Source organism: Gopherus evgoodei, chromosome 8, assembly GCF_007399415.2.
Source record: "Gopherus evgoodei ecotype Sinaloan lineage chromosome 8, rGopEvg1_v1.p, whole genome shotgun sequence".
Lineage (NCBI taxonomy): Eukaryota > Metazoa > Chordata > Testudines > Testudinidae > Gopherus > Gopherus evgoodei.
The window spans coordinates 84,096,418-84,123,741 of record NC_044329.1 but is presented as its reverse complement, the minus strand read 5'-3'; the positions used below and the strand labels follow the sequence as shown (position 1 = coordinate 84,123,741).

At 40.5% G+C, this 27,324-nt stretch overlaps 1 protein-coding gene across 4 annotated transcripts; it reads left to right on the top strand.

Moving 5' to 3' along the window:
• The first annotated feature begins 8,686 nt into the window (after window positions 1-8,686).
• Window positions 8,687-26,856, top strand: DNASE2B (deoxyribonuclease 2 beta). 4 transcript variants are annotated; one of them, XM_030573510.1, is made up of 7 exons: window positions 8,687-8,719; window positions 11,345-11,410; window positions 15,065-15,242; window positions 19,152-19,233; window positions 20,825-20,986; window positions 22,869-23,066; window positions 23,714-26,787. In XM_030573510.1, exons 1-7 carry the CDS (start codon window positions 8,697-8,699, stop codon window positions 24,067-24,069), a joined length of 1,065 nt encoding a protein of 354 aa, XP_030429370.1. In that variant the 5' UTR covers window positions 8,687-8,696; the 3' UTR covers window positions 24,070-26,787. The 4 variants fall into 4 exon arrangements, 3 of the variants coding, with proteins under 3 accessions (XP_030429370.1, XP_030429369.1, XP_030429371.1); XR_004001700.1 differs by lacking the exon at window positions 8,687-8,719 and adding an exon at window positions 26,796-26,856 and having other exon boundaries at window positions 11,203-11,410; window positions 23,714-26,514; XM_030573509.1 differs by lacking the exon at window positions 8,687-8,719 and having other exon boundaries at window positions 11,203-11,410.
• Window positions 26,857-27,324: the final 468 nt, after the last annotated feature.

The window sequence follows — 27,324 nt, the reverse complement described above, 5'->3', positions numbered from 1 at the left end:
GCGCTGCAACTCCCTGTTTGCAGCGCTGGCCGTACTCCCGTTTTGTCTCGGGTGTAGAGGATCAATCAAGTGTAGACACTTACCAGTGCTTTTCTTGACCTCCGTGGAATAAGCAGGTATCCCAGCATACCTGAGGAAGCCTCTGGTAATCAAGCAGGTCTCCTTCCCCGGTTTGCTCTCGCGTTCCCCGAACCCCCGAGCAAGCAGGTGTCCTTCCCTGCGGTTTGCTCTCGCGTTCCCCAAACCCCTGTGCAAGCAGGTCTCCTTCCCTGCGGTTTGCTCTCGCGTTCCCCGAACCCCCGTGCAAGCAGGTCTCCTTCCCCGGTTTGCTCTCGCGTTCCCCGAACCCCCCTTGAAGCCGCCCAACAGCGCTGCAGTGTGGCCACATCTAACACCACTTGCAGCGCTGGTTGCTGTAAGTGTGGCCACTCTGCAGCGCTGGCCCTATACAGCTGTACTAATACAGCTGTAACAACCAGCGCTGCAAAATTGTAGATGTAGACATACCCTGAGAACCAAATTCTATACATTAGAAGTTAGAGTTTAATCCTGAAAAGGTGCTGAGCCCTCCTTTAAGGAGTGGCAAACTCCTAATCCAGCTCCCATTAAAGTCAATGGAAGTTGAGAGAACTTCACACCTTACCTTTTTAGATCAGCCTGTTAGAAAGAGCTAGGATTTGTACAAGCTCTCACTGAAATCGGTGGAAGGACTCCCATTGACTTCAATGGGAGCTGAATTGGCCATTAGCAATGTGGCATAAGAGGGTGATTAGGAGGGCTTTTCCTACCTATGAATGGAAAGTAGTATTGTAGGAAATACACTATACATAGATTAGAATCCTGTCAAAAGTCTCTCTTTCACATCTATTCCAGTATGAGTTCTCGTGTTAGATTTGTATGGCAAGTAGCCAGCGTGAACACTTGCAATTTGGATTACTTGCAGATATTGGTTTTTGTACCCACAGCTTCAAGTTGACAGTAGGTAGTTTCAGTCTTGACCTAGTGCTACAGCTAAAACTTACTACTGAAGATGCCTGTAGCATTGTGAGGATCATAGTATTCTGAGGGGAGGGATAGCTCAGTGGTTTGTGCATTGGCCTGTTAAACCTAGAGTTGTAAATTCAATCCCTGAGGGGGCAATTTAGACAACTGGGGTAAAAATCTGTGTGGGGATTGATCCTGCTTTGAGCAGGGGGTTGGACTAGATGACCTCCTGAGGTCCCTTCCAAGCCTGATATTCTATGAATACCAACCAGGAGATTTCTGGACTCTTTATTTGAGAAGCTCTCTTGGATGATCACACTGGGAAGTTTCATATGTCTAATCTTTTTGATTACAGTGATAACTGAAAATTAACTTTTGTTTCACTACGGAAATAAGATTATTCTCTGAGCAAGAGAAGCTAGTTTTTCATTTGGTCCCAGGTAACAGCAAGTTTCAGGTGCATGGATGGTTGATGTGTCACAAATCTTTCTATTAAGATACTTAAGAGTTATCACTAGTGACAACTGAAAAGTATTTCATTTTCTAAGCACTGGAGAAACACATACCCCACATACATATCCATACGATGTATGTACAGCATGTGGAATCAGCCATGTAACTACACTCAGATGTCTCAAAAACTGAGATGCTACAGGTCCAAAAAGGAGTTTACTCTTCTAAATCAGACACGGATAAATTTCTTTCTGCTGGGAGGGATGGCTCAAGGGACTGGTAATAAGAATATAATCTTTCCAGGGTGCTTATATTCAGAAAAAGGATTGTGTAAAAATGGCATGAATAGGGATGGCTTAAGGTTTTTCATCAAAACTGTTTTTTGATAGAAAATTGGATTTTTGACAAAACAAAATTTTTCATGAAAAAAATCTGCTTTCCACATAAAATGTTGCTTTCGTTGAAATTTTTTTGCAGAAAATCAAACACTTTTTTTAGAAAATTTTGACCTTTTTTTAGAAGAGAACCAATTTCCTGACTAGCTCTAATCATGAGGTTTCATATTTATTCTGTCAGTGATTTTCAAAGCTGTGTTTGAACAGTCCTAACTCCAGCTCTTTATAGACTCTGAAAGTCAACTTGTGTGCAAATCACTATCGCTTAGCTGTTATAGCTCTTGCCTTTGTAAGACTAAATTTTTTTTAAAAGACTATAATGGAATTTTTTATTTTTGAAATATTGGCCACTTTGTGCATATTAAAACACATTGTTATCTCATCTGAAATAATCATATTTTATATTGCATATAACATTCTAATTTTTATTCTTTGCATTATTTTTGTTACTGTTTTAGACTTGTCTATGGAGTTGTAACTGTAATTTCCTATAATTTACTCCATTTCTTACCAGGACTTCAGAGCAACTAAAGAAAAGACTGCCCTCGGATAATATTTCCAAGGAGAGCCTTGTGCATGCATGGGCAGGACTGAAGGAGTTTAGTCAGTGCTATGTAAATAGTCATGCATTGCAGGTATGAGCAATGAAACTCCTAGTTTCATACTCCTAGCATACAAAATGATGGGGTCTAAACTGGCTTTTGCAACTCAAGAAAGAGATCTTGGAGTCATTGTGGATACTTCACTGAAAACATTCACTCAGTGTGCAGTGGCAGTCAAAAAAGCAAAAAATGTTGGGAATCATTAAGAAAGAGATAAATAATAAGACAGAAAATATCATATTGTCTCTATATAAATCCATGGTATGCCCACATCTTGACTACTGTGTACAGATGTGGTCCCCCCATCTCAAAAAAGATATATTGGAATTGGAAAAGGTTCAGAAAAGGGCAACAAAAAATGATTAGGGGTATGGAAGGACTTCCGTATGAGGAGAGATTAATAAAACTTGGACTTTTCAGCTTGGAAAAGGGACGACTTAAGCGGGGTCTGATAGACATCTATAAAATCATGACTCATGTGGAGAAAGTAAATAAGGATGTGTTGTTTACTCCTTCTCATACCACAAGAACTAGGGGTCATCAAATGAAATTAATTGTCAGCAGGTTTAAAACAAACAAAAGGAAGTATTTCTTCACACAACCCACAGTCAACCTGTGGAACTTCTTGCCAGAGGATGTGGTGAAGGCAAAGACTAAAACAGGGTTCAAAAAAGAACTAGATAAATTCATGGAGGATAGGTCCATCAATGGATAGTAGCCAGAATAGACAAGGATGGTGTCCTTAGCCTCTGTTTTCCAGAAACTGGGAATGGGTGACAGGAGATGGATCACTTGATGATTACCTGTTCTGTTAATTCCCTCTGGGGCACCTGGCATTGGCCACTGCTGGAAGACAGGATACTGGGCCAGATTGGCCTTTGGTTTGACGCAGTATGGCCATTCCTTTAGTTTATGTTCCTGACTGTCAAGTATCACTGCCTCAATTTAAGCAGCTCCTTTGCTACCCAGGGCATTTCTTTATTTTATCTTATTTTATCTTTTATCTTATCTTATCGTATCATGTTATCTATTGTCTTAAACTTATTTCAATACTGTCAGAGCAGCTATGAAATCTTTATTAAAAGATTAAATCCCCTACTTTATGCCATCAGTTGTTAAATGTTGAATGAATTAACTTAATTATGACTTTCCTTTGGCTCATGAAAGCTTTGTGAGTTTTAACATTTGATGTGTTGGCAATGAAATAAACTTCTGATTATATTAATTTTCACAGAGCTCTTTTTGACTAGCAGAGTGAAAAGGTAAAATGTAGCATTGACTGAGAGGTAAATTTCAAAGCTATGTAGGAGGAACATTTTGTTAGAATTATCTTGCAAGAAAAAAAGGAAGTGGTAGCTTTTGCTAGGAAGTTCAAAAAGGAATTTTCCCAGAAGGATGAGGAACCCAAAGTCAATGCTGTTCATGCCGCCAAAAAATAGAATCAAAATAGTAGTGTTAGAAAGGACATCAATACGTCATCTAGTCCACACCTCTGTACCACATATATCTGGACCATCCATGACAGGTGTTTTTTGACCTATTCTTAAACACCTCCAATGACAGGGATTCCCTTCCATCTCCCTTGGAAGCCTATTCCAGTGCCTAACTATCCCTACAGTTACAATTTTTTTCCCTAATATCTAACCTACATCTACCTTATTGCAGATTAAGACCGTTACTACTTGTCCCACTTTCAGTGGACATTGGGAACAATAGATCACTGTCCTCTTTATATAGGTCAGGTTTTCTAAACCTTTCATCATTTTTGTTGCTCTTCTGTGAACTGTCTTCAATTTCTCCACAATTTTCTTAAAGTACAGTGCTCAGAACTGAACACAGTACTCCAGGTGAGGTCTCACCAGTGCCAGGTAGACTGGGACAATTACCTCCTGTGTCTTACATACAAAATGATATCTCCCCATGTGACATTAACCTTTTCCACAATTGCATCATATTTTTTACTCATATTCAATTTGTGATCTGTTATAGCCCTCTTTTGCAGTATTGCTGCTTAGCAAGTTATTCCCCAGTTTCTAGTTGTGCCTTTGACTTTTCCTTCTTGAGTGGTAGTACTTTGCACTAGTCTTTAATGAATTTCAAGTTATTGATTTCAGACCAATTTTCCAATTTGTCAAGGTCATTTTGAACCCTAATCCTGTCCTCCAAAGTTCCAGATATCCCTCCCAGCTTTGTGTCATCCACAAATTTTATAAATATACTTTCCTCTACATTATCTGAGTCATTAATGAAAATATTGAATAGTATTGGTCCCAAGACAGACTCAACTAGCTATCTCCTCCCAGTTTGACAGTGAACCATTGATAACTACTCTTTGAGAATAGTCTTTCAATCAGTTTTGCATCCTCCTTATAATCATTTCATCTAGACCATATTTCTCTAGTTTGTTTATGACAATGTCCCATGGAACTGTGCCAAAAGCCTTACTAAAATCAAGATATATCATATCTACAACTTCCCTTCTATCCACTAGGCCAGTAACCCTGTCAAAAATGGAAATTAGGTTGGTCTGGCATTATTCATCTTGACAATGCAATGTTGGCTATTATTTGTAACTCTATCTTCTAGATGCTTACAAATCAATTGTTAAGTAATTTGTTCCAGTATCTTTCCAGGCATTGCAGTTAGGCTGACTTGTCTATAGTTCCCTAAGGTTCTCTTTATTCCCCTTATTAAAGACTGGTTCTGTGTTTGCCCTTCTCCAGTCCACTGGAACTTCATCTGTCCTCCATGAGTTCTCAACAGTAATTGCTAACAGTTTCAAGTGTGCTTTGATTAGTTCCTTAAGTACCCTATGATGAATATCATCAGGGCCCAATGATTATAATATATCTAATTTCTAAACAGTCTTTAACCTCTTTTTTCCCCTATTTTGACTTGTATGCCTTCCTTCTTGTTGTTAATATTAATTGTGTTAAGTATATTGTTATAATTTACTTTTTTATTGGCGACTGGAACAAAAGAGTGAAGACTCAAGCCTCCTTGATGTTATCCATTATTAGTTCTTCTGTCTGAGGACTTACATTTTCCTTCATCTTTCTCTTGCTCATAAGTTATTTATAGAACTTCTTTTTATTGCCCTTTATATTCCTTGCTATGAGTAACTCACTTTGTGCCTGTTGTGGAAAATCGACCACACGGTTGATTTTAGATCAGACATCCTGAGGCACCTTTATTTCATACAAGCATATATGCAGGGAGAGACAGCATAGACCCCACGCAAGATGCTGGCTGCTCTACATATTACACATTTTACCAAGCTTATAAAGGTTAAAACCGCAAAACGTCACACAGCAATACATCCTTATTTGTTAAATACATTGCTAACACTGCAAACATAATTGATAATTCTCCTTATATGGCATACATATTGCAACTTCAGCAGCATTCTGTCACAATCATCCTGTTATTGTACTGACTGTTCCGTTTTTCCTACTTGCGGTTACTTTAGGCAAGCAACTTATTGCTATACTATAACCACACGCAGCTGCAATGGCAACCAAGGCCCCCCCTGTCCCAAGACCAGTTCCCTATTTTGGACAGTAAGTCTTCCCAAGTTTTAGGGAAGTTAAAGTAGTTCAGCTAAGGGCTTGGGCCTGCAAAACCCTGATGACAGAAGAGCCCCGATATATGGAGGGGATTTTATTTTCCCTAACATGCCCTAGCCTTTCTGCTTTCCTTGCTATTCAATTCTTTTGTACTCATCCTTAGCAATTTGTCCATCTTTCCATTTTTTGTAGGATTCCTCTGTGGCAATAGTTAAATATCTTTATGAATTTTAAACATCTCTTTCTATAGAAAATAAGGCCAAAATTCTCTAGAAATTTGTATCTGATTCTGCCTTTTCTACTGGTAGAAATACGAGAAACGTAATCCAAATGAGCTTTTTAGAACTGTTCACAAATGAAACTGATCCTGTCAAGATACAAGGGGACATGGTAGATAACCCAAAGAGGTCCCTTCCTGTTCTAACAAGACTGCAAACTAAGCCATAGACTGGATGGGTCATAGGATTAGTAATGCACTATAAAGTCTTTAATCCTTAGATTATGAGTTTGAACCCGGAGTCAATCAGTAGCAATTAAAAGTTGTTACTATCTGTTGGCTGTTCAGTAGCTGAGGTGGTGGTTGTTGTTGTTTGCATTGCAGCATTGCCTAGAACTTCTAGTCCCATTGTGCTTAACACTGTAGTGATCTCAGTCCAATTCCCAGTAGTTACATACCCTGTCACATAAAACACCAACACATTTGGATCTAACGGGCACTCTTGTTGGCAGTCACAGCAATGAATTGGAATTAGGGCTGTCGATTAATCACAGTTAACTCACGTGATTAACTCAAAAAAATTAATCATGATAAAAAAAATTAATTGTGATCCCACTGTTAAAAAATAGAATACCAATTGAAATGTATTAAACATTTTGGATGTTTTTCTGCATTTTCAAATACATTGATTTCTATTACAGTAACTCCTCATTTAACACTGTAGTTATGTTCCTGAAAAATGCAACTTTAAGCGAAACGATGTTAAGCAAATCCAATTTCCCCATAAGAATTAATGTAAATGGGGGGGTTAGGTTCCAGGGAAACTTTTTTCACCAGACAAAAGACGTGTGTGTGTGTGTGTGTGTGTACACAGTATAAGTACTAAACAAACAATTTAATATTTACACAGTGATAATGATTTTGAAGCTTGGTTGAGGTGGAGGAGTCAGAGGGTGGGATATTTCCCTTACTGCTAAATGATTAACTAGAGTTGTCTGAGCCCTCAAGGGTTAACTTTCTCACTCTACAAGGCAGCAGGAATGGAGGGAGATATGCACATTTCCCGTTTAAGTACACTGCCTTGTTAATTAGATCATCTTGCTGAGACCTCAGCTGCTGCAAGCTCCCTCCTTCCTGAGCCCTGGTGTGTCCCCCTTGCTCTATGGAAGATGGGGTATGGTAAGTGGGGTCCAGGATCAGGGGGAAGGGGGACACCCTGTCATTAGTCTCCCTCTTCCTTCCCTCCCTGCCCCCGCACAGCAAGCAGGAGTCTTGGGGAGCAGCTCCAAGGCAGAGGGCAGGAGCAGCACATGGCAGTAGTGGGAGGGACAGCTGCTGTACAGGGAACTTAGAGGAGCAGGGAGCTGATAGGGAGGCTGCTGGTCCACCCTGGTTCCAAGCCCCCACCAGCTAGCTGCAACAGGCTGCTCTTCCTACAAACAGTAGACAAAGCAGGCAGCTGTCAAATGACATTAGAAGGGAGCATTACACAACTTTAAATGAGTATGTTCTGTAATTGATCAGCCATGTAACAATGAAACAACATTAACCAGTACGATTTTAAGTGAGGAGTTACTGTACAACACAGAATACAAAGTGTACAGTGCTCACTTTATATTACTATTTTTGTTACAAATACTTGAACTGTAAAAAATGAAAAAATAAATAGTATTTTTCAGTTCACCTCATACAAGTATTGTAGTACAATCTCATTATTGTGAAAGTGTAACTTACAAATGTAGATTTTTTTGCTACATAGCTGCACTCAAATACAAAACAATGTAAAACTGTAGACTACAAGGTCACTTGGTCCTTCTTCTTGTTTAGCCAATTGCTAAGACAGAAAAGTCTGTTTACATTTACAGGAGATACTGCTGCCTGATTCTTATTTATAATGTGAGACAGTGAGAACAGATGTTCACATGGCACTTCTGTAGCCGGCGTTGCAAGGTATATGCTAAACATTCGTAAACCCTTTCATGCTTCAGCCACCATTCCAGAGGACATTCTTCCATGAATATGATGCTCGTTAAAAAGATAATGAATTAATTAAATTTGTGACTGAACTCCTTAGGGGAGAATTGTATATCCCCTGCTCTGTTTTACCCGCATTCTGCCATATGTTTCATGTGTTAGCAGGCTCGGATGATAATCCAGCACATGTTCATTTTAAGAACACTTTCACTGCAGATTTGACAAAATGGAAAAAAGGTACCCATGTGAGAATTCTAAAAATAGCTACTGCATTCAAATCAAGGTTCAAGAATCTGAAGTGGCGTCCAAAATCTGAGAGGGACGAGGTGTGGAACATGCTTTCAGAAATCTTAAAAGAGCAACACTCCAATGTGGAAACTACAGAACCTAAACCACCAAAAAAGAAAATCAACCATCTGCTGGTGGCATCTGACTCAGATGATGAAAATGAACATGCGTCAGTCTGCACTGCTTTGGATCATTATCAAGCAAACCCAACAGCAGCATGGATGCATGTCCTCTGGAATGGTGAGTGACGTGTAAAGGGACATAATAATATAAAGTGAGCACTGTGCACTTTGTATTCTGTGTTGTAATTGAAATCAATATATTTGAAAGTGTAGAAAACATCCACAAATATATAAATAAATGGTATTCTATTATTGTTTAGAAGCGCAATTAATCACGATTAATTTTTTTAATCGCACAATTAATCACGATTAATTTTTTTAATCGCTTGACAGCCCTAATTGGAATATGTATTTTTAAATTGGTAGCTAGACAATTAACACCCTAATTTACATATGTAAATGTAGCCTGAAATTCTGCATTTCTTGAGCACCCCAAAACTCTCACTGAAGTCAATGTGAGTTTTGAGTATGCAAGGAATGCAGAATTTGCACACGCACATTTGAGTGTTTACACATAAATTGTTTGCATGAAGATATGGGTGAAATTTTAGAGGTTAGGATGAGGTCCTTCTGGCCTGATTTGTAATATTGAAATTGCATCTTGTTAGAAATAAAGCCCAGGCATGCCCAAGGGTTTTGCAGTATTGGTGTAAACTGGACAGTTGGACTTAAATGTCTTTGGAAGTGTAATTACTGTTACAGTAATACTAATAGTCATAGGCTATACTACACTGTATTAATCTGAGCAGGTTATTTTCAGAAGACAGTTAAATTTTGTGTATCTATAGTAGTAGTGCTTTGTGTACAATTGTAATTGTTTTGTGTTTCGGAAAACTATACAAATTTAAAAGCTTGTTCACTCATAATCTAGTAGACAAGAATGCAGAATCAGACTTGTATGAAAAATGTTGAGTGCCCCTACTTTGTTTTAGAACTCTGGTGAACCTGAGATTGTATTCTAAATGCATTAACTCCTGTAACCATTCTAAACCTGTCTTTGTCTTTAATCAATAGAGACATTAAGGAAGTAGTAATGATGCTGCTGGAAAATGATTTATAATTTGCTCACCATAGTGACTCTGTTTGACTTCACAAAAGTGAATTCCTTCAGGAACTAAGATAAATTAATGGAGATGGGGAACTGCATTCTATAAATTAAAGGCACATTTGTAAATAAACTGCAGTGCATTGTAGTGTGACTTTTAAAAAATGAACGGAGAAAGAAGCAAATTTATCCAGAATAAACATGCTGCATTATACTGGTCTTTTTATATACCTTTTCCAGACGCTGCCACAATACTTCTTGACATTTACCACATGACAAAATGGTAATATGTTTTTGCAGATACCCAGGAAACATTGTTCTCTAGTTTTGATCTAAGAAGATAAATAACATGATAATGTACACTGGCATACAGAATACAACATGCACAGTTTGTCCTGATTACTGTAAATGTTTTGGATGAAAATGGGTTTTGTGGATCATGAGGATGTCACTGAATTCTGGCTATGTCATTCTATACACCTAATCAGCATGCACAGTAGGTGACAATAACTAAAAAGTCGCATTTATCAGGGACTCTTATCCTTGAGGTTTGATCTATATGTAAAAGTTAGGTTGACAATACCACACCCTTCACCACTGTAGGCACAACTAACCCCCATTAGCAGCTTTGTCTAAAGAAAAGTGCTTCTATTGATTTAGACTTGGTTCTGAGAGTAGTGTTCCTACAGGGATGGAAAAAAACCCTTCCATTGGTCTACACTGCATCTACACTATGGGTTTATGCCAGCATAGCAATGATGGTGTCGTTGCTGTGTTGTAGTATAGTAGCACTCACACCAAGAAAAGGGCAAGGCAAGCAAGAATCAATGGACTGAAAAAATCCACTACTAGAACTTGACCGTTAGAAGATATAATGTCAAAACACCCCTCGTGGCTGGTCTGATTGAAGAAGGCTAAAGATGAGGTTTCATTAATGAGACTGAGAATTTGGTCCACAGTGTGGCATAATTAGGCTATATGAAATTAGTAGAGCAAAAGGATAGCTGATGAAAGTAAAAAGGCTGTAACAATATTTCTTTATAAAGCTCTTTGAGATCTACTGATTAAAAGAACTATATAAGAGCTAAGTATTATTATTATTTATTATTTACTATATTCCGAAAGAGTGCACAGCTGTCCTACCACAAAGGTACTTTCAGACAGGTATAAGAAGAGTGTTAGCTTTGTCATACAAAAGACCCAACCAGAAAATTTAAGAAGGCCCCAAGTTCCAAAGTTCAGATCCAGAACTGAATTTATACTTTTACCAAAGTTCAGGGCTACAAAATCCAAGGGGTCCAGTCCAATCAAATGCAAAAAAGATTCACAATAGGAAAGGTCAGCCAAACCTAACAATTTCTTCAAATTATAAAATAGATTATCCACATTTGTGTACCAGATGAAAGAGCCAATGTTCTGTATGAAGAAACAGTACTTGAAAAGAGAATGACCCAGTAGCTTAGCATCTCACAAGAACACTCCATGCTTTGCAGCACTGCAGCTGGTCGGGAAATGTGTTTTTATGGCTGTGAAACATTATGTTGAGAGCTGACGGGGTGGAAACTAAATCAGACAAGAGAAATGCACTTCACAAAACAACTTCTCCTTTTAAAATCTGATGTTTGCTCATTCTGTAGAGCTGAGACCAGAAATGACTGCAGGATCTTTATGGAGTTGTGTTTTTTTGCTGTTATTTAGTTCCATCAGGTCCCTGTGGGCAGCTGAAATTTCCTGCAAAAATGAAGATGGTGACCCAGTTGATTGGTAGGTAAAGAACATGTATGGAGAAGTTTTGGAATGTAAAATCATTAAGTAGATGGATCAGAGAACTGTAATGCATATGAATTTGTGTCTCAGTCTCTTCTACTTTGGAGGTAGCCGTTGAACCATGGCTGATGAGTGAAATGTAGGTTACTGAAATCTAATTGAATTTCCTTGTAACCAACCTATCATAGCATTATGACTAACTGCAAAATGATCATTGGTTGACAAAAAAAAACCCTTATTTCCTGTGATCAAAGTGAGCATGCAAGCTGTGTCCTTATGGCAAACCTCCAGGAGGTAGGTGCATTTAGAGCAGCATTGGTAGCATCCACATTACAGTGAGTTGTTGCAAAAGTGACTTTTCGCTGCTAGGAACAGGGCCAGCTCCAGGCACCAGGGCAGCAAAGGGGTGGCACATCCGGGTTTTCGGTGGTAATTTGGCAGCAGGTCCCTCAGACCCTCTTGGAGGGAAGGACTGGCAGCTGAATTGCCTCCGAAGAATGAACCGGCACGGTACGGCTGCCGCCGAAGTGTCGCCGATTGCGACCTTTTTGTTTGTTTGTTTGTTTCTCTTCTCCAGCTAGGAAACATGGTTGAACATAGGAAAGTTGGGAGTCTTTGTTATTATCTCAGTCTTAGGCCAGTCCTCATAAGGTGTCTGTATCATAACAAAACATTGGCGTGAATTGACCCCCTTCCTTGAATTGTGTGAAAAATAAAACTGAACCCCTTCCAGATGGACCCAGACTGAGCATATTGGCAAGCAGAGCATGGAAAAGTGCTGTTCTGTGATTAAAGAGAGGATATCATCTTCTGGGACTGTAGGTCATGTGGGGCTGTCAGTCTCCAGAAATGCCTGCACTAGAACTGGCAGCAGTAACTGGCAGCAGTGTGCTTACAATATTAAATCACTAAACTGATTGATTAGATAATGCACCTTGACCATTAAAAGTGTTAACTATTATTATTATTCGTAAATCTAATCACAGATTTTAGCAATGGAACAGGTACTGTTAGAAACACTGATCACCAAAGATAAACATCAACCAACTTTAAAAAGAAAAGTCATTTCTTACAGATTATCCCAATGATCAATCTGGATACAAGTTACATACTTGGAAAATTGGGCCCTGATCCTGCTAACACTTGTTGAGCACATGCTTTACTTTAGTCACATGACTAGTGCCATTGAAGTCAATACTCCATAGTTCATAAGACTGTCTTTGTTCTGTGTCTGCACACTGCTTAGCACAATAGGATCTTGTCCTAGGTGCTACAATAATAAAAGTAATAATGAATGTTTGCTGGGTCAGATCCTTAGCACAGCCTGTCGACGGAGTAAAGACAACATCACTTTTCAATCCCTTCAGCATAGAATTTGTACATGTCTTATGGCTAAAAGAAGAACATATTTCATCATAATATAATGGCAAAACACATGAACTTACTGATCACAAATGCTCAGGGAAATTCCTCTACTCTGCTTGTTATGAAAGATTTATGAGATATCATATCCCTTAGGCCTGTACATTTTTGCAATTCAGTTACATTGTTTATATTACACAATCATGGGCGCTGGCAATGCAATGAGTCTATGACTATTTAAGACATTTTAAATGTTCAGAGACAGGTAGCTAAGGCCCCAACCCTGCAAAATGACCTGTGCAGGTGGACTCCCGCATCGATGTGAACCATGTTGATCAGTTTATGAGATTGGTTCCCAAGATACATAGAATCAAGTTTTTAAGGGGTAAAAAGTGGGAAATTTCTTTCAAAGTATGGCTACTTGATCAAGAAGGCCACATGCTTCACTTTTTTGGTAATTCAGGCCTGTTGCTAAGAAAATATTCAAAGGTTACTTGATTCCGATTTTCTGTGGTCTGAAGTAGCAATGAGGAGCAGAAGTGAAACTGTTGCATAAAACTTCCTATTGTACAAAAGACAATTGCATGCTATAAAACAGATTGCACTGAATTCTAATTACAGCATTCAGTTAGCAGCAGGCTGAATTGAGTACTTAATATTCTTTGGTTTCATTCTACAATATTCCATAATTGCTTATTATTGGCATTCTTGCACCTTCCTCAGTAGCATTTCATACTAAACTAGATGGATCACTTGTCTGATTTACTATGGCAACTATTATGTTCCCAAGACTCATCTGGAATAAACTCTGTATCAAGGGAATAAGTTGTCAAATGTCTCCAGGTATTTACATTACATTTAGGAGCTCATCTTGTAATCTTTACTCATGTAAAACTTGCCCTGTACTCAGTAAGAGTTTAATCTGTGCAAAGGATTGTAGAATCAGTAATCTGTTATGAGGGCAGAATGTGCCTCTTCTTCATGCATTTGAATGAACTCAAGTTTTACCACAAAAAAGAAAACCACCTCCACAAGAGGTGTACAGCCCTTACTGGTGATGCTTTTGTGGTGGTGTGCAAGTGAAGACACCTTCATCCTGTTTACACAGCTTTTAGCCTCCAGATGATATCCCACAGTGCCTAGGTGATCACTCTGGCCAGCTGCTCTGATGCCAGGTAAACAGATGTCCACTCATCCCCCTGTAAAGCCCCGGGAACTTTGAGACTCCTGTTCCTGTTTTCTTGGCAAATGCTCACTTATCTGGCCAGGTGACAATGACTGCTCCAAGGACCAAACGATCCCCTGCTCCGGGCAATGCTGAGCTACTGGAGCTGATAAGTGTTTGGAGAGAGGAGGCTGTGCAGGGACCCAGGATGCCCTGCGATCACACACATTCCCTTCCCACTAAACTGGAGAGAGCTGCATTGTGGAATAGCTGCCCTACAGCGCTGCTCTCATCAGCAATGGAAGTGCTGCTAATGTAAACACTCTCTGACGCCTGAGGAATTAAGTGAGTACACAAACCAGCGCTTTACTTTCACTGGGTCCCTATCACTGGTGAAATTTACAGTGCAAAAACTCTGCAAGTGTAGACATAGCCCTAGACTCCTAGCAACATCTGTGAAACCTCTATTGCCTTCTGCACGCTTTCAGAGGTGTAACTGATTGAAACTTACTGAAGGATTCTGTTGCTGAACCACAAGGAGGAATAGAATCTAGCTCATTCTGTTTAGCTGTGTTAGGGCTCTGAAGGGCTAACAGATGCAAAAAGCAATAAAAAAGATTTTCTGTCAGCAGCTATGACACAGACAGCAGAATTGTTAAATAAGACAGTGTCATTTTTCAGTGTAGAATTGCACTGCAAAGTATTCTACATAGCAATGGACGTGCTTCAGGGTGTCTAGAATACTAAGGGCCAAAGTCAGGCCCACCACTGTAAGTGGATTTAACACCCTTAACTTCAATGGAATTATACCCACTTACATTAGCGCTGAGTGTTGCCTAAGACTTTTGTTTCCTCTGAAACAAAGCTGCGTAGGGCTGCCATCCACAATGACAATTCCAGAACACTGACTCACACTGTGGATATGTTTCTATTTTATATATATTTATATTTTTGGAACATACTTTTAAAATGTTTTCAGTTGAAATTTATTTTCATGGATACAGTTCTCTCTGCAGGAGGCCCTGTTGACTCAAAGCTCCCATGTGGCACAAAGGAGAAGGGGCTATGGCTTATCCATCCCAATAGAATGATTTATAATTAATAATAATCCTTCATTGTTTCAGGTTTCTTCTTTACAAGTTACCAAAGTATATAAGAAAAGAGAGTCCCAGGACTGGGCTGGAGTACATGTACATGGATTCTTTGACACAAGCTTGGCAATTGAGTAAATTCCTGATCAATATGACACAAAGTGCCCTGGGGCAAACATTAAACCAACTTTATGAAGCTTATATATCCAAGGCAAGGCATATTTCATATTTTTAATACATTTTCTTTATATTATAGTTTTAAAAATACTTCTAAAATGTAAATTAAATGAAACCAGTGACTGAGCCAAAATAAGTGTTTATAACTATTATGTGACCTGATTGAAGAGGTTCAGCTAAAACATCTTATTTTAATAAAAAGAGGAATACACTGACTGATCTGCACCAACACACGTCTGCAAACGTTCATGGAGGAAAGCAGATTGTTTGCAGGTTTACTGGAAGGCCCTATGTATTTGAGTGAGTTCTCAGTTGTAAAACCTTTCACACAGTTTAAAAATTGCTAAGGATTCCTTAGATTGTAAGCTTTTGGGGGCAGTGTGATGATGTTTAATTAAAATATAATCATGCACATCATTATTGCTACCCCTGTTATATAATTGCAACAAATCTTATACAAAGATGGCCAGAAAGGGTTAAACAGCTTGCAGACTGAATGACTCAAAGCCAGCCTTTAAAGTCATGTTAGAAAGTATGCAAACGGTAATGAGGGCCATTCAATGTTTGATTGGCTAGAACTTTGAAATGCAAACCTATATTATTAGAAGTTAGACATGATACTAATTGTCTGTGTGTATTCATAAACATTAGCCATGTAAACAGACAGTTCCTGTCTGTCACTATAATTATTAATTCAGAGAGTAAAAGGGAATATTAACATTTAGATGAATCTTGGGTGAAATAATGTCATTGTCTATATGTGTCTTTGAAGTCTGATAGACTGACTAATGGATAAATTGCCCTATATTAATTTGTGTAACTAATTACTGGTGATACTTAGGAAACAGAAGTTTACATCAAAAGCCTATTGTTTACCCAGGACTGTGTGGTCAAGTGGCTGCTAGAAAACTGTATAAAAGGTCCCAGTCCTTTTTATCTCAGATCTGGTTACGCTTCATCAGGGGAAGCTTGAGTCACAAGATTGAGATCTCGGGTAAGCTGGTACACCCTGAATATGATATTGGACATTGGACAATAACCTATGGATTAAATTCTAAAAGAACTCTTTGCAGCTACAAAGCTCACCATCTTTGCTATGAATCTGAACCTCAAGAATTGAACTCATGTCTGTATGTATATTGATCTTTTAACCGTACTCTCTCTCTTTTCTTTTTTAATAAATTTTAGTTTCATTAATAAGAATTGGCTGTAAATGTATATTTGAGTAATATCTGGAATATTCATTAACCTGGGAGGTAATGTGTCTGATTCTTTGGGATTGGTAGAACCTTTCCTTCTATATGATTAAATAAGATTTTTATTAATCCTCATTATATCTGACTTGGGTAACTAGGTGGAGGCCTGAGGCTGGGTTACTTTAAGGGAACTGTTTTATGGATTTCTGAGTAACCAGTGAGGTATAGCAGAAGCTAATTTGGGCTGGCTTGGTAAATCTAGACAAATTAGAGGATTGAGCCAAAAGAAACCTGATGAGGTTCAACAAGGACAAGTGCAGAGTCCTGCACTTAGGACGGAAGAATCCCATGCACTGCTACAGACTAGGGATCGAATGGCTAGGCAGCAGTTCTGCAGAAAAGGACCTAGGGGTTAGAGTGGACGAGAAGCTTGATATGAGTCAACAGTGTGCCCTTATTGCCAGGAAGGCTAACGGCATTTTGGGCTGTATAAGTAGGGGCATTACCAGCAGATCAAGGGACGTGATCATTCCCCTCTATTCGACATTGGTGAGGCCTCATCTGGAGTACTGTGTCCAGTTTTGGACCCCACACTACAAGGATGTGGAAAAATTGAAAAGAGTCCAGCGGAGGTAAAAAAATGATTAGAGGACTGGAGCACATGACTAATGAGGAGTGGCTGAGAGAACTGGGATTGTTTAGTCTGCAGAAGAGAAGAATGAGGGGGGATTTGATAGCTACTTTCAACTACCTGGAAGGGGGTTCCAAAGAGAATGGATCTAGACTGTTCTCAGTGGTAACAGATGACAGATCAGGAGTAAAGGTCTCAAGTTGCAGTGGGGGAGGTTTAGGTTGGATATTAGGAAAAACTTTTTCACTAGGCGGGTAGTGAAACACTGGAATGGGTTACCTAGGGAGGTGGTAGAATCTCCTTCCTTAGAGGTTTTTTAGGTCAGGCTTGACAAAGCCCTTGCTGGGATGATTTAGTTGGAAATTGGTCCAGCTTTGAGCAGGGGGTTGGACTCGGTGACCTCCTGAGGTCCCTTCCAACCCTGATATTCTGTGATCTAAGTATTGGAATATCCACCAGCTTTGAGGATTGTTTGCCCCATTCTTTTCAGTTCACCCTAATTGAGTGACCTCAACTGGCTCCCCTGGGACCTCAGTCCCAGGCAGAAAAAGTCTTTTTGACATGTATTTGTACAGCATCTAGTGCAATGGGTTCCTTGTCCATGGTGGGCTCCTAAGTGCTACCGCAATACAAATAATGAAGTATTATGATAAATAATATATTGCCAATAGAAAAGATATTCAAAATTCAGATTTTTACGTTGTCTCTATGGGCCCTGTCTTGTCATCCTTACTCATGCTGAGCACTATTTGAATCTTCATGTACTTCCACTGAAATCAATATGACTACTCACAATGCAATATACTGTTTGTTGGGCCTGGTATTCCACTGCTCCGCACCTTGCATAGTCATTTAGACTTGTGCAAAGTGGTTGAAAATGGTATAAGAGCCAAACGTTTTACACCCACTATACACAGATATAAATGACTGTACAAGGAAGTGGAGAATCAAGCTCAGCCTGAATACAGTTGGCAGAATTGAGCTTTATATGTGTAACTATTCTTTGCGGTCCATACAATCTAGTATGTAAATTTTCCTCCTTACTGTTCTGAGCACAGTGGTTCTTAGCTCTGCAGTTCTGAGTAACTTCACAACTGTCCATAATCTAGAGAATATACCATCACTTCCCTCAATCTCTTGTCACAAAGAGGTGAATTAGACGTTGAGTGTTAATCTTGGCTATGTCTTTTCATTTTCCTTGTGGGTTCAGGTTAGAACCGTAACATTATTTTAACATATTTAGTTTATTTGAATTTGTGTATGGGAGAGATTTGAAAAAGCTAATCAAATATTTGCATTATCCTTGTGCTCAGTAAATGGAAGATGTTGTTTACAATTCCACACTGTAGCCAATAGCAGCTAATCTTTCATTTGTGCCAAGACTTGGGGAGAACTCTAAACTCTACTGAAAACGATTAGGCCAGTGGTTCTCAATCTATTTACCATTGTGGCCTGCATATGGAACTCTCTATGTGTAATATGGGCCACATCTGCATAGTATATGCTACCTGTATGGCCCTGAGGATGTCACATGGGCCGGAGCTATGTGCCGATTGTGCTGCAAGTGGACTGTGGGCCGTCATTTGAGAACCACTGGATTAGGCAAAGCGAGCTTTTAGGAAGGACAGGCTGGAATATGCATGCGACTAATATAATATAGTATTAGGAAGTGGTCCTCCTAAAGAAGAACAGTTGACACATCTGCATTTCCTAAACAAGTGTTTGAAAAACACTTTTTCAACATGTGGTTGTAAATCAACAATAGACTGCAAAAGAAAAAGCTGCACTGCAGGTTGTTGCCCAATAAAGTCCTTACAAATCATGTTATTGCACATATTTCACCTAGCCATCTCTCTGGGAAGGCCTCTTCAACTGTTCAGGAGAACATGCATTTTTGGTTGCACTTCATATTACGTTAATGAATCAAAATCTCAAAGCTGTATTCTGTTCTAATTTACTCCAGTGCTAACCCCTTTCAAATCAATGTGGCTGCAGCCATGTGAGAGGAGAATTTGTCCCAAAGTTTTCCATCTCTGAAGTTCTTTATTCTGTTACAAATAAAAGTACTTTCCTTTCTTTGAACTTAATGTTTCACTAATTGGATATTTCTCTGCAGAATGACAGCACTGCCTATGTGATATACAATGATGATGTTCCTCACTCAAAGCATTACAGCTGGAAACAAGGACACACTAAAGGTACAGGGATAGTCCTATAGTACTGTTCTTTGCTTTTTTTCTTTATGGATGAGAACTTCTGTCTTTATCTACCTCTGTATATTGAAAATGAAACCCCTGTTTGAGCCAAAGCGAAAGAGCAGTTTGTGTGGAAAGGTTTGTCATGTAGGTAATATTAGCACATGCCAATGCTGTATCTACATTTTTTTGATTTCCCTTCATGGCATCTGTGCTATAGAGCAGCTCCACCTCTTCAGTGCCCTTACACCCTTCTCACTGGCACTGAAATTAACATTCCTCACTTTTTTGCAAGTAGAAAGTCATACTCTGCCCTGTGCCCAGTTGCAGCCAGTGTTGCCAGAAACACTGGCTGGGACAGCAACAGCTTTTCAACTATCCTATGTGACAGAATGAGAAATACAAGCTCCCAAATTCTGCTCTACAGATAGAAAATTACATAGCGGGTAAGGAACTGAGCCTACGATGCAGGAAATGACTTAAGCATGTGCTTAAGTCCCAGTGACTTCAGTGGGACTTAAGCACATGCTTTAAGTTAAACAAATGCTTATGTGGTTTCTGAATTGGGGACTCAGTGAATTTCTAATTGTTCCAAGGGGGTGGGGGCCAGATTTGGCCAGAGTCCCTGTAAAATGAGCAGAGTCTTTGACCCTCTAAATCTTCGGATGGCAGATGTGATGAGGTCCCTGGAAACTTTGTCTCTTCTCTACCTCCATGGCAGTATGCCTGCTGTGAGAGCCATTTCCCCCCACCTGCTAAGCCACGCTTGGGGTGGGGGATTTGCTCAGTGGTGGTGGACATCATGTTGAAAGGGTGAGTTTTCTCTTACGTGATGAATCCCTATCAGGGTGGCTGAGGATCAGGTGCTATGGTGTGGAGACAGAGTCAAAGCCATTATTCTTATGCTGTTAGATTTCTAAATATAATTTAAATGGGAAGTAAAAAGGAGGTGTTGGCCTTTGCGCTCATTAAAGAACTCATGGTACTTTTCCCAAAGTAGGGGGTCAGCTCCAGTCAGGTTCCACTGGAGAGTTTATTAATCACTTTCTTTCCTAGCACGTCATGTAGCATTGTCATGAATCAGTGATTCTGTTCCATAGAGATGGCTGCACTTTGGTGGTAGACAAACTGATTCCTGTATATATAGTTTGTAAAATGCTTTGGGATCCTTTGAAAAAAATATGCTGTAGAAAGACAATACAAAGGAAACTAAGATAGCAGGGTTGTATTTCTAGCTCTGCCATAAACTTTCTGGGACACCATGGTCAAGTCATTTACCCTCTCTATGCCTCAGAGTCACATTTATAAAATGAGTCTAATACTTACATCAAAAAGAGGTATGAGGATGAATGCATTAATATTTGTGAAAAATTTACAGATCTTTGAATAGGAGGCACCATAGGTGTGAAAAGTATCGTTGTTGTTGATTTATTATCTTTTAAGGTAATGTATAATATTAGCATAAAGAAAGTTAAAATAGGACAGTACCATCCAGTTTGAATTGTATTGCCCTCTGGCATTAGAATAGTTCAATGTTCTTATGTATTTCCTAGATGGGTTTCTTAATGTATCTGCAATAACTGTACTTTGACAGGATTTCTGTTCTTGGACAAATCACAAGGTTTCTGGGGGATTCACAGCATCCCTCTGTTCCCTCCATTTCCTGAGGAGGGTTATGGATATCCACCAACCGGAAAGCAAAATGCACAGATGGCCATCTGTATAACATTCAGATATAACCAGTTTGCAGAAATAGGTATGGCAAGCTCTTCCTTAATCAGTTTGTGTGTAAAGGACTTTGAAAATGTAAAGCTTCGTAAAAGTGCACAATTGTCTTTATTAATAATAATTTAAACTTTCTTCATGATTTAAAATACTCTGATCACATCAAATGGGCATTGCTGGAGTTGTAGTAATAGCACTGACACATCAGAAGTATGTTTGCAATGTTGTTGTAGTCGTGTTGGTTGCAAGGTATTAGAGAAATAAGGTGGGTGAGGTAATTTCTTTTATTGGACCAATTTCTGTTGATGAAAGAGACAAGCTTTTGACCTACATTGAGCTCTTCTTCAGGTAAAATACGGCATGTAGTAATAGCAGGGGTGGGAAGACAGAAATTTATACAAGTATCTTTTGTCGCATAAAATATCAATACTAAAAAAAATGGAAATAAATCTCTTGAGCACCTGATTCAGAAATGCTGGCATGTACCTCAGAATATAATTCTGCTATGAAAAGTGACTGTAAAAAGCATTGTGGGATGCAATGTTCATTGTCCCTCAATGCTTTTCATATCATGTGTGCTCAATTTATGAGTCAAGAGATGTCTCACTGAATTACTAGCCCTGCAAACTCAACCTGGATTCTGAAAGTCAAGTTCTGCTCTTTCCTGCTCTTACATCTTCAGTGATAAAGATTCTGCATGGCACTTTACATTCCTGGATCACAGTATAAGTTCCAATCAGTTACACTTGTGAAACCCTTTCCCCAGCAATAGGACTGCAGAAGGGTCCACAAAGGTGGACAGAAACTCAGTGTCCCAATGTCCTGAATTTTAGGTGCCCTGCCAGTTATTGGAATCCACGGCCCTGAGTTAGGTGCCCCTGTACAATGCCTGGGAGAGAGAGGCACCTAAGAATGGGATTCACATCTAAATTAGCAAATAGGAAACGCTGAGGACATGGGTGGGGCTTATGCCCTGTTCCTCAAAGAGAGCTAGGCAGCTAACAGGAGGCATATCCTGCTACATAGGATTCACTCTCCTAGAGTTAGGTGCCTAAACCAGGTTAGTCCTTTCTTGCAAAAAACACTGGTGGTGCCCTTAAGCCCAGTGTCACTGAAGCAGGGACTGGAACCTCAGTCTCCCAAGTGAGTGCCCTAACCACTGAGCCATAGAGTCATTCTCACTTTTTCTCTGTCTCAATGTATATGTAAGTATTTTGTACAAACTTCAACAGGACGGTCTAAGAAACATCTAGCCCAGATACCCATAGCAATGGTGGGCAACGTGCAACTGCGGGCTGCACATGGCGTGTCAGGGTAATCCACTGTCAGGCCTCAAGACAGTTTATTTACACTGACCATCCACAGGCATGGCCACCTGCGGCTCCTAGTGGCCACAGTTCGCCGTTCCTGGCCAATGGGAGCTGTGGGAAGCAGCGACCAGCATGATAGACACCTACATCTTTTTGTGGATCTACCCTTAGTGACCCTTCTGCAGCCCTATTACTGGGAGAGGGGTTTCACAGGTGTAACTGACTGGAACTTAGACCCTAATCCTGCAGACATGCCTGTGCTTACACATGTGACTTGCTTTCAATGGGACTGTGTGTGTGTGAAGTGTCTGCAGGACTGAGGCCTTCATTCACCTTTCTGTCAGTGATGCAGAAGAGGAAATAGAACCCAGCTTACACTATCAGCTGTGTTGAATTGGCAGGGCTCATAGGAATAAAAAGCAGTAGAAATAGTTTTTCTCTAAAGTCAGTAAATCTGATCTTGAACATATTGAAGAGAGGATGTGAGGAGTGAAACGGTACCACATTTATATAGTTACTTGTCAGATTAGAACCGTACTTTAGGAACTTAATTGCTTATTAAGTCCTAATCTTGTACTTGTTAATGTCTTTGGTTTTGTTCAGACAAACAGTTGTTATGCTACAATCCAAACATCTACAGCTGTTCCATCCCTGACATCTTTCACCCTGACCTCCCAAATGTGCAAAAGCTTTGTGTAGGTTCTGCACTGCCTCTAATCCCTTGGCGCCACCTCTCCAAACTCCAGTCAGCCCAAGGAGAAAACTTCCTCCACTTTGCTAAATCACGCTTTTTTGTTGATGGTAAGAAAAACTGTCCTTATCAAATACACGCTTTTGGGAAATGAACAAAGCATTTTCTTGAAGGGAAACAGAGAAGTACAACCACAGACAGGAACATAACAGACGGTAGGGAACATTGTTGCATCATAATACTGACACTTTTGGAAACCACTAACAAATACACAAAATAGGAGATATACTAGTAGCAAGATATCCAGAGCAAAGATAAAAGCTGCATGGCACTTTGTATTGTAAGGTGTTCAGTATAGGGATCTTCTAAAAATGACTCTACTTTTACTACTCAAAGGAAAAAATGGGCTTGTGTATTTCTTTTTTGCTGCTTCAGCATGTAAAAAGAAGGTATGAAAGATTTCTTTTTCAGTGTTTGGTTGGTTGCTTGGTTCTTCCTGCTTATTCCTTGCATTAGAGATTCAGGTTGTGTCTTCTCTGGAAGACTGTAAGGTGGCTGGAGGACGAATGACATCACAAAAACTAAGAGATTGAGAGCTGAGCAAATGAGAGGGAAGGAAATACTAGTCAGACTGTTTCAAACTGTACTTTTGTTCGGTTTTCTTAACGCCTATTTAGCTCTTATAACTAATTTAATGTCTTGGAGAAAGAAGATCTTTGTTAAAGATTATTTTCCCACATCTTCTAAAATTACACAGATATCTACGTAGCCTGGATGGCTCAACAGTTGCAGACAGATTTGTTAGCAGAATCCTGGCAGCATGATGGACAGGAGCTTCCGTCAAACTGCTCTCTCCAACACCATGTCTACAACATAAATCTCATTAAGACACCATGGAATTCCACTTTCAGTTCCTATTATGATCACTCTAAATGGTGTGTTTCCTGGAGATATGAAGATCAGTGGACGTGCATTGGAGACTTAAACCGTGCTCCTCAACAGGCTTGGAGAAGCGGTGGATTCATTTGTACCCAGAATCCGTACATTTACAAAGCTTTGAGACACGTGATCTTCCATTACCATAGCTGTAATAACTCCCGAAGATGGATATGAATGAACCACAGTTCTCAAACACTGTATGCACCTATTACATAGAGTATGGAGATTCCCCTCCAATTCTGCTCTGAAAAACGGCATTGTAAGGTTCTGTGTTTTTCGCCTCTTGAATCATTTCTACAATAAAAGTGCTCAGCTTTTTACAAGTAAAAAATTTGGATTTTTTTCTAGCTTCTAGCCCAGTAAGCACAATCAGGACTCTGAGAGTCAAGCTTTAGTGTTTCCTTCTTTGACCTTTTCAACAATAGGTTCTGCTTGTCACACATACACAACCCCATTGCCTTTGGTGTGTGCATGGATGTAACTGATTGGTGCTTAGTAAGCAATGCCACTGATGAGGCGTCAAAAGGAACAGAATCCAGCTCACTCTTCATAAGCTATTTTGGTTGTGCAGGATTAAAGGGTGTAATAAACACTGCTGTATATATTTGTCACCTGTGGCCTGCTCAGGTGAAGTTAATGAGAAGTCACTGAAGTCAATGAGAGTCTTTTCATTGACTTCAGTGGGACCTGGATCGTGTCCTAGACTTAACAAACATGTCTGAATGCAGACAAGGAGGCAAGCAGACCTGTGGAGTAAAAGGTGCTAGTTTTACACTTACTTTTTAGAGAAGAAAGACACTTTAAACCATAATTTCTCAATTTTTCAGAGGTGATTTTAGTGCATGAAGAAGTTACTCACTTTGTGCAGTAATGATGGTTCTTTGAGCTGTGTCCCCCTATGGGTGCTCTACTCTAGGTGTGTTTGTGTCCCTGCGCTGCTGATTGGAGAACTTTGGTAGCAGTATCCATTGTGACCACACATGCGCTCTCTCTCCTTGTGCTGTGCCACTAGGCTAGTCAGCTCGTCCAGGCTAACCATCCTCAATTCCTTCTCTACCACCGAGTCATAAATGAGAACTCCAAAGTAGAAGGGAGGAGAGTAGATTGTGGAGCTCTCACAGGGGGACACATCTTGAACAACCATTGTTACTGCACAAGGTGAGTAACCTCTTATTCAAGTAGTGTCCCTATGAGTGTTCCATGATAGGTGACTACTAAGCAGTACCCCTCCTGGAGGGCTAGGCTTTGGAGTTAAGTCTGTTACAGAGGACAATACTGTGGAACTGAAAATGGCATCAGAAGCAGAGTCCCCAGTGATCACATAGTATTCTGCAAAGGTGCAGACATGCCCATGTCGCCACCCTGCAGATCTCTGAGATAGGGACATCCTTAAGGAAGGCAACAGATGAGGAGATTGATCTTGTGGAATGTGTACTGATCAAGGCAGGAGGAGTCATGTTATGAATTTGGTAGCACTGTCTGATGCAATTCAAGATCCATTTAGAGAGTCTTTGGGCTGATATTGCTGAGCCCTTGGATATTTCAGCCATAGAAAGGAAAAGTCTAAGGGACTTACTTCCTAAAGGCTTTTGTCCTATTGAGGTAGAATGCCAGGGCTCCCCTAACACCTAAGGTGTGCAGTATAGCGTCCCTATTGTCTTGGAGAGGCTTGGGGTAGAACATAGGAAGGTGGATTGACTGACTCATGTGAAAAGGGGAGGTTACCTTAGGGAGGAACCGTGGATGCGGCCTGAGTGTAACCTTGTCTGGAAAGAATGCTGATTGGAATGTATAGGGGGATGCACCATCAAAGCTACCAGTGGCACTGACTTTCTAATCTGCCTGGGAGTGCTCAACCCTCCAGCTCTGCCCCCGCTCCCACTCCACCCTTTTCCCTGAAGCCTCCACCTCTTCCTGCCCACATCCCAACACTGCTCCACCCTGCCCTTTCCTGCCCTGCTCCACCCCCATCTCTTCCTGCCCTCGCTCCTCCCTCTATCCCCATTTCCCCCTCTGCACACCACGTAACAGCTGATTCACACGAGCTGGAGGCACTGAGAGGGAGGTGGAGGTGCTTATTGGAAGGGCCACTGGCAGGAAGGAGACACTGGGGGGGGAAGGTGGGGAGCTGGCCATCGATGAGTGCTCAGAACCCACCATTTGTTCCCTGTGGGAGCTCCAGCTCTGGAAGAAAACAGAGTCAGTGCCTATGAAAGCTGCTATCTCCCCTATTCTTCTAGCCAAAGTAATTGCTATCAGAAAGGCTGTTTACATTGATAGATACGTTAGTGAACAGGTGGCCATGGGATCAAAGAGGGGTCTAATCAGCCCATTCAGTACCAGGGTTTAGGTCCCATGAGAGGGTAGAGGGTTGAGGTTGAGGGAAGAGGTTTATTATACCCTTAAGGAAGCTTGTAGTGGTTGGGTGCAATAGTATCGAGTATTCCTCTATGGCTGGTGAAAAGCTGTAATCCGTGCTAGGTGGACCCTAAGAGAACTCAGGGATAACCCCAATTTGTAAAGGGTCAGAGCATATTCCAGAATATGGGAAAGAGTTGCTGACACTGGAGAGATTGTTGGGGCATGCACCCAAATCTGAAACGTGGACCATTTCTGCAGGTAAGTCAGTCATGTGGAGGACTTTCTATTGTGTAGTAGAACCTCTTTCACTTCCTTTGTGCATGAGCTTTCTAGGTGGTGGAACCACTCAGGAGCCATGCTTTGAGGCAGGAATCCCAAGTTGGGATGTAGGGTATGTGCTTTTTCCTGCAAGAGGAGGTGCAGAATGGTCGGAAAGGAGATCAATGGGCACCCCACAAGCTGTGTCAGGTAAGGGTACCAGGTCTGTCTCACCCAAATAGGAGCTATCAGGATTCCGTGATCTCCATCCCTTTTTGCAGGACCTTCAGCAGTAAAGGAAATGGGGAAAAAAGATTAAAGAAGGTCTTTGTCCCAGGGGAGAGGCAGATCATCACCCAGAGACCACTGTCCCATTCCTGCCCTGGAGCAGTAGCGTGGACAATTCTTGTTCTGGTAAGTGGCAAAAAGATCTGTGGATAGTGTTCCCCATCAGATGAACAAGTCACAGAGTACTGACGTGTACATATCCCATTATTGATCGTGCCGGAATTTATGGCTGAGTTTGTTCACTATCGCGTTCTGGTGGCCGGGAGGCAAGCTGCGGACAAGGTTACATTGTGAAAGATGCATCAGTTCCATAGCCTCATTGGAGCTCAGGCATTCCTGATCGCTTGCAGTTCGAAGAGACTGATGTGAAGAGATATCTCCGCAGGTTACCATTTGCCTTGTGTTGTTAGGCCATTTAAATGTGTGCCCCGTCCTATGACCAATGCATCATTGGAAAGGAGGATGATAAAGACCTCTGCAAGAAGAGGATCCCTTCACATACATTGGCTGGATTCTTCCACT

Coding starts and splice junctions, on each gene's coding strand:
- DNASE2B (XM_030573509.1), top strand. CDS start 11,265: ATGTTTGCTCATTCTGTAGAGCTGAGACCAGAAATGACTGCAGGATCT. Junction 15,243..19,151: donor ATGAAGCTTATATATCCAAG/GCAAGGCATATT, acceptor ATTTCTCTGCAG/AATGACAGCACTGCCTATGT. Junction 20,987..22,868: donor TAACCAGTTTGCAGAAATAG/GTATGGCAAGCT, acceptor GGTTTTGTTCAG/ACAAACAGTTGTTATGCTAC.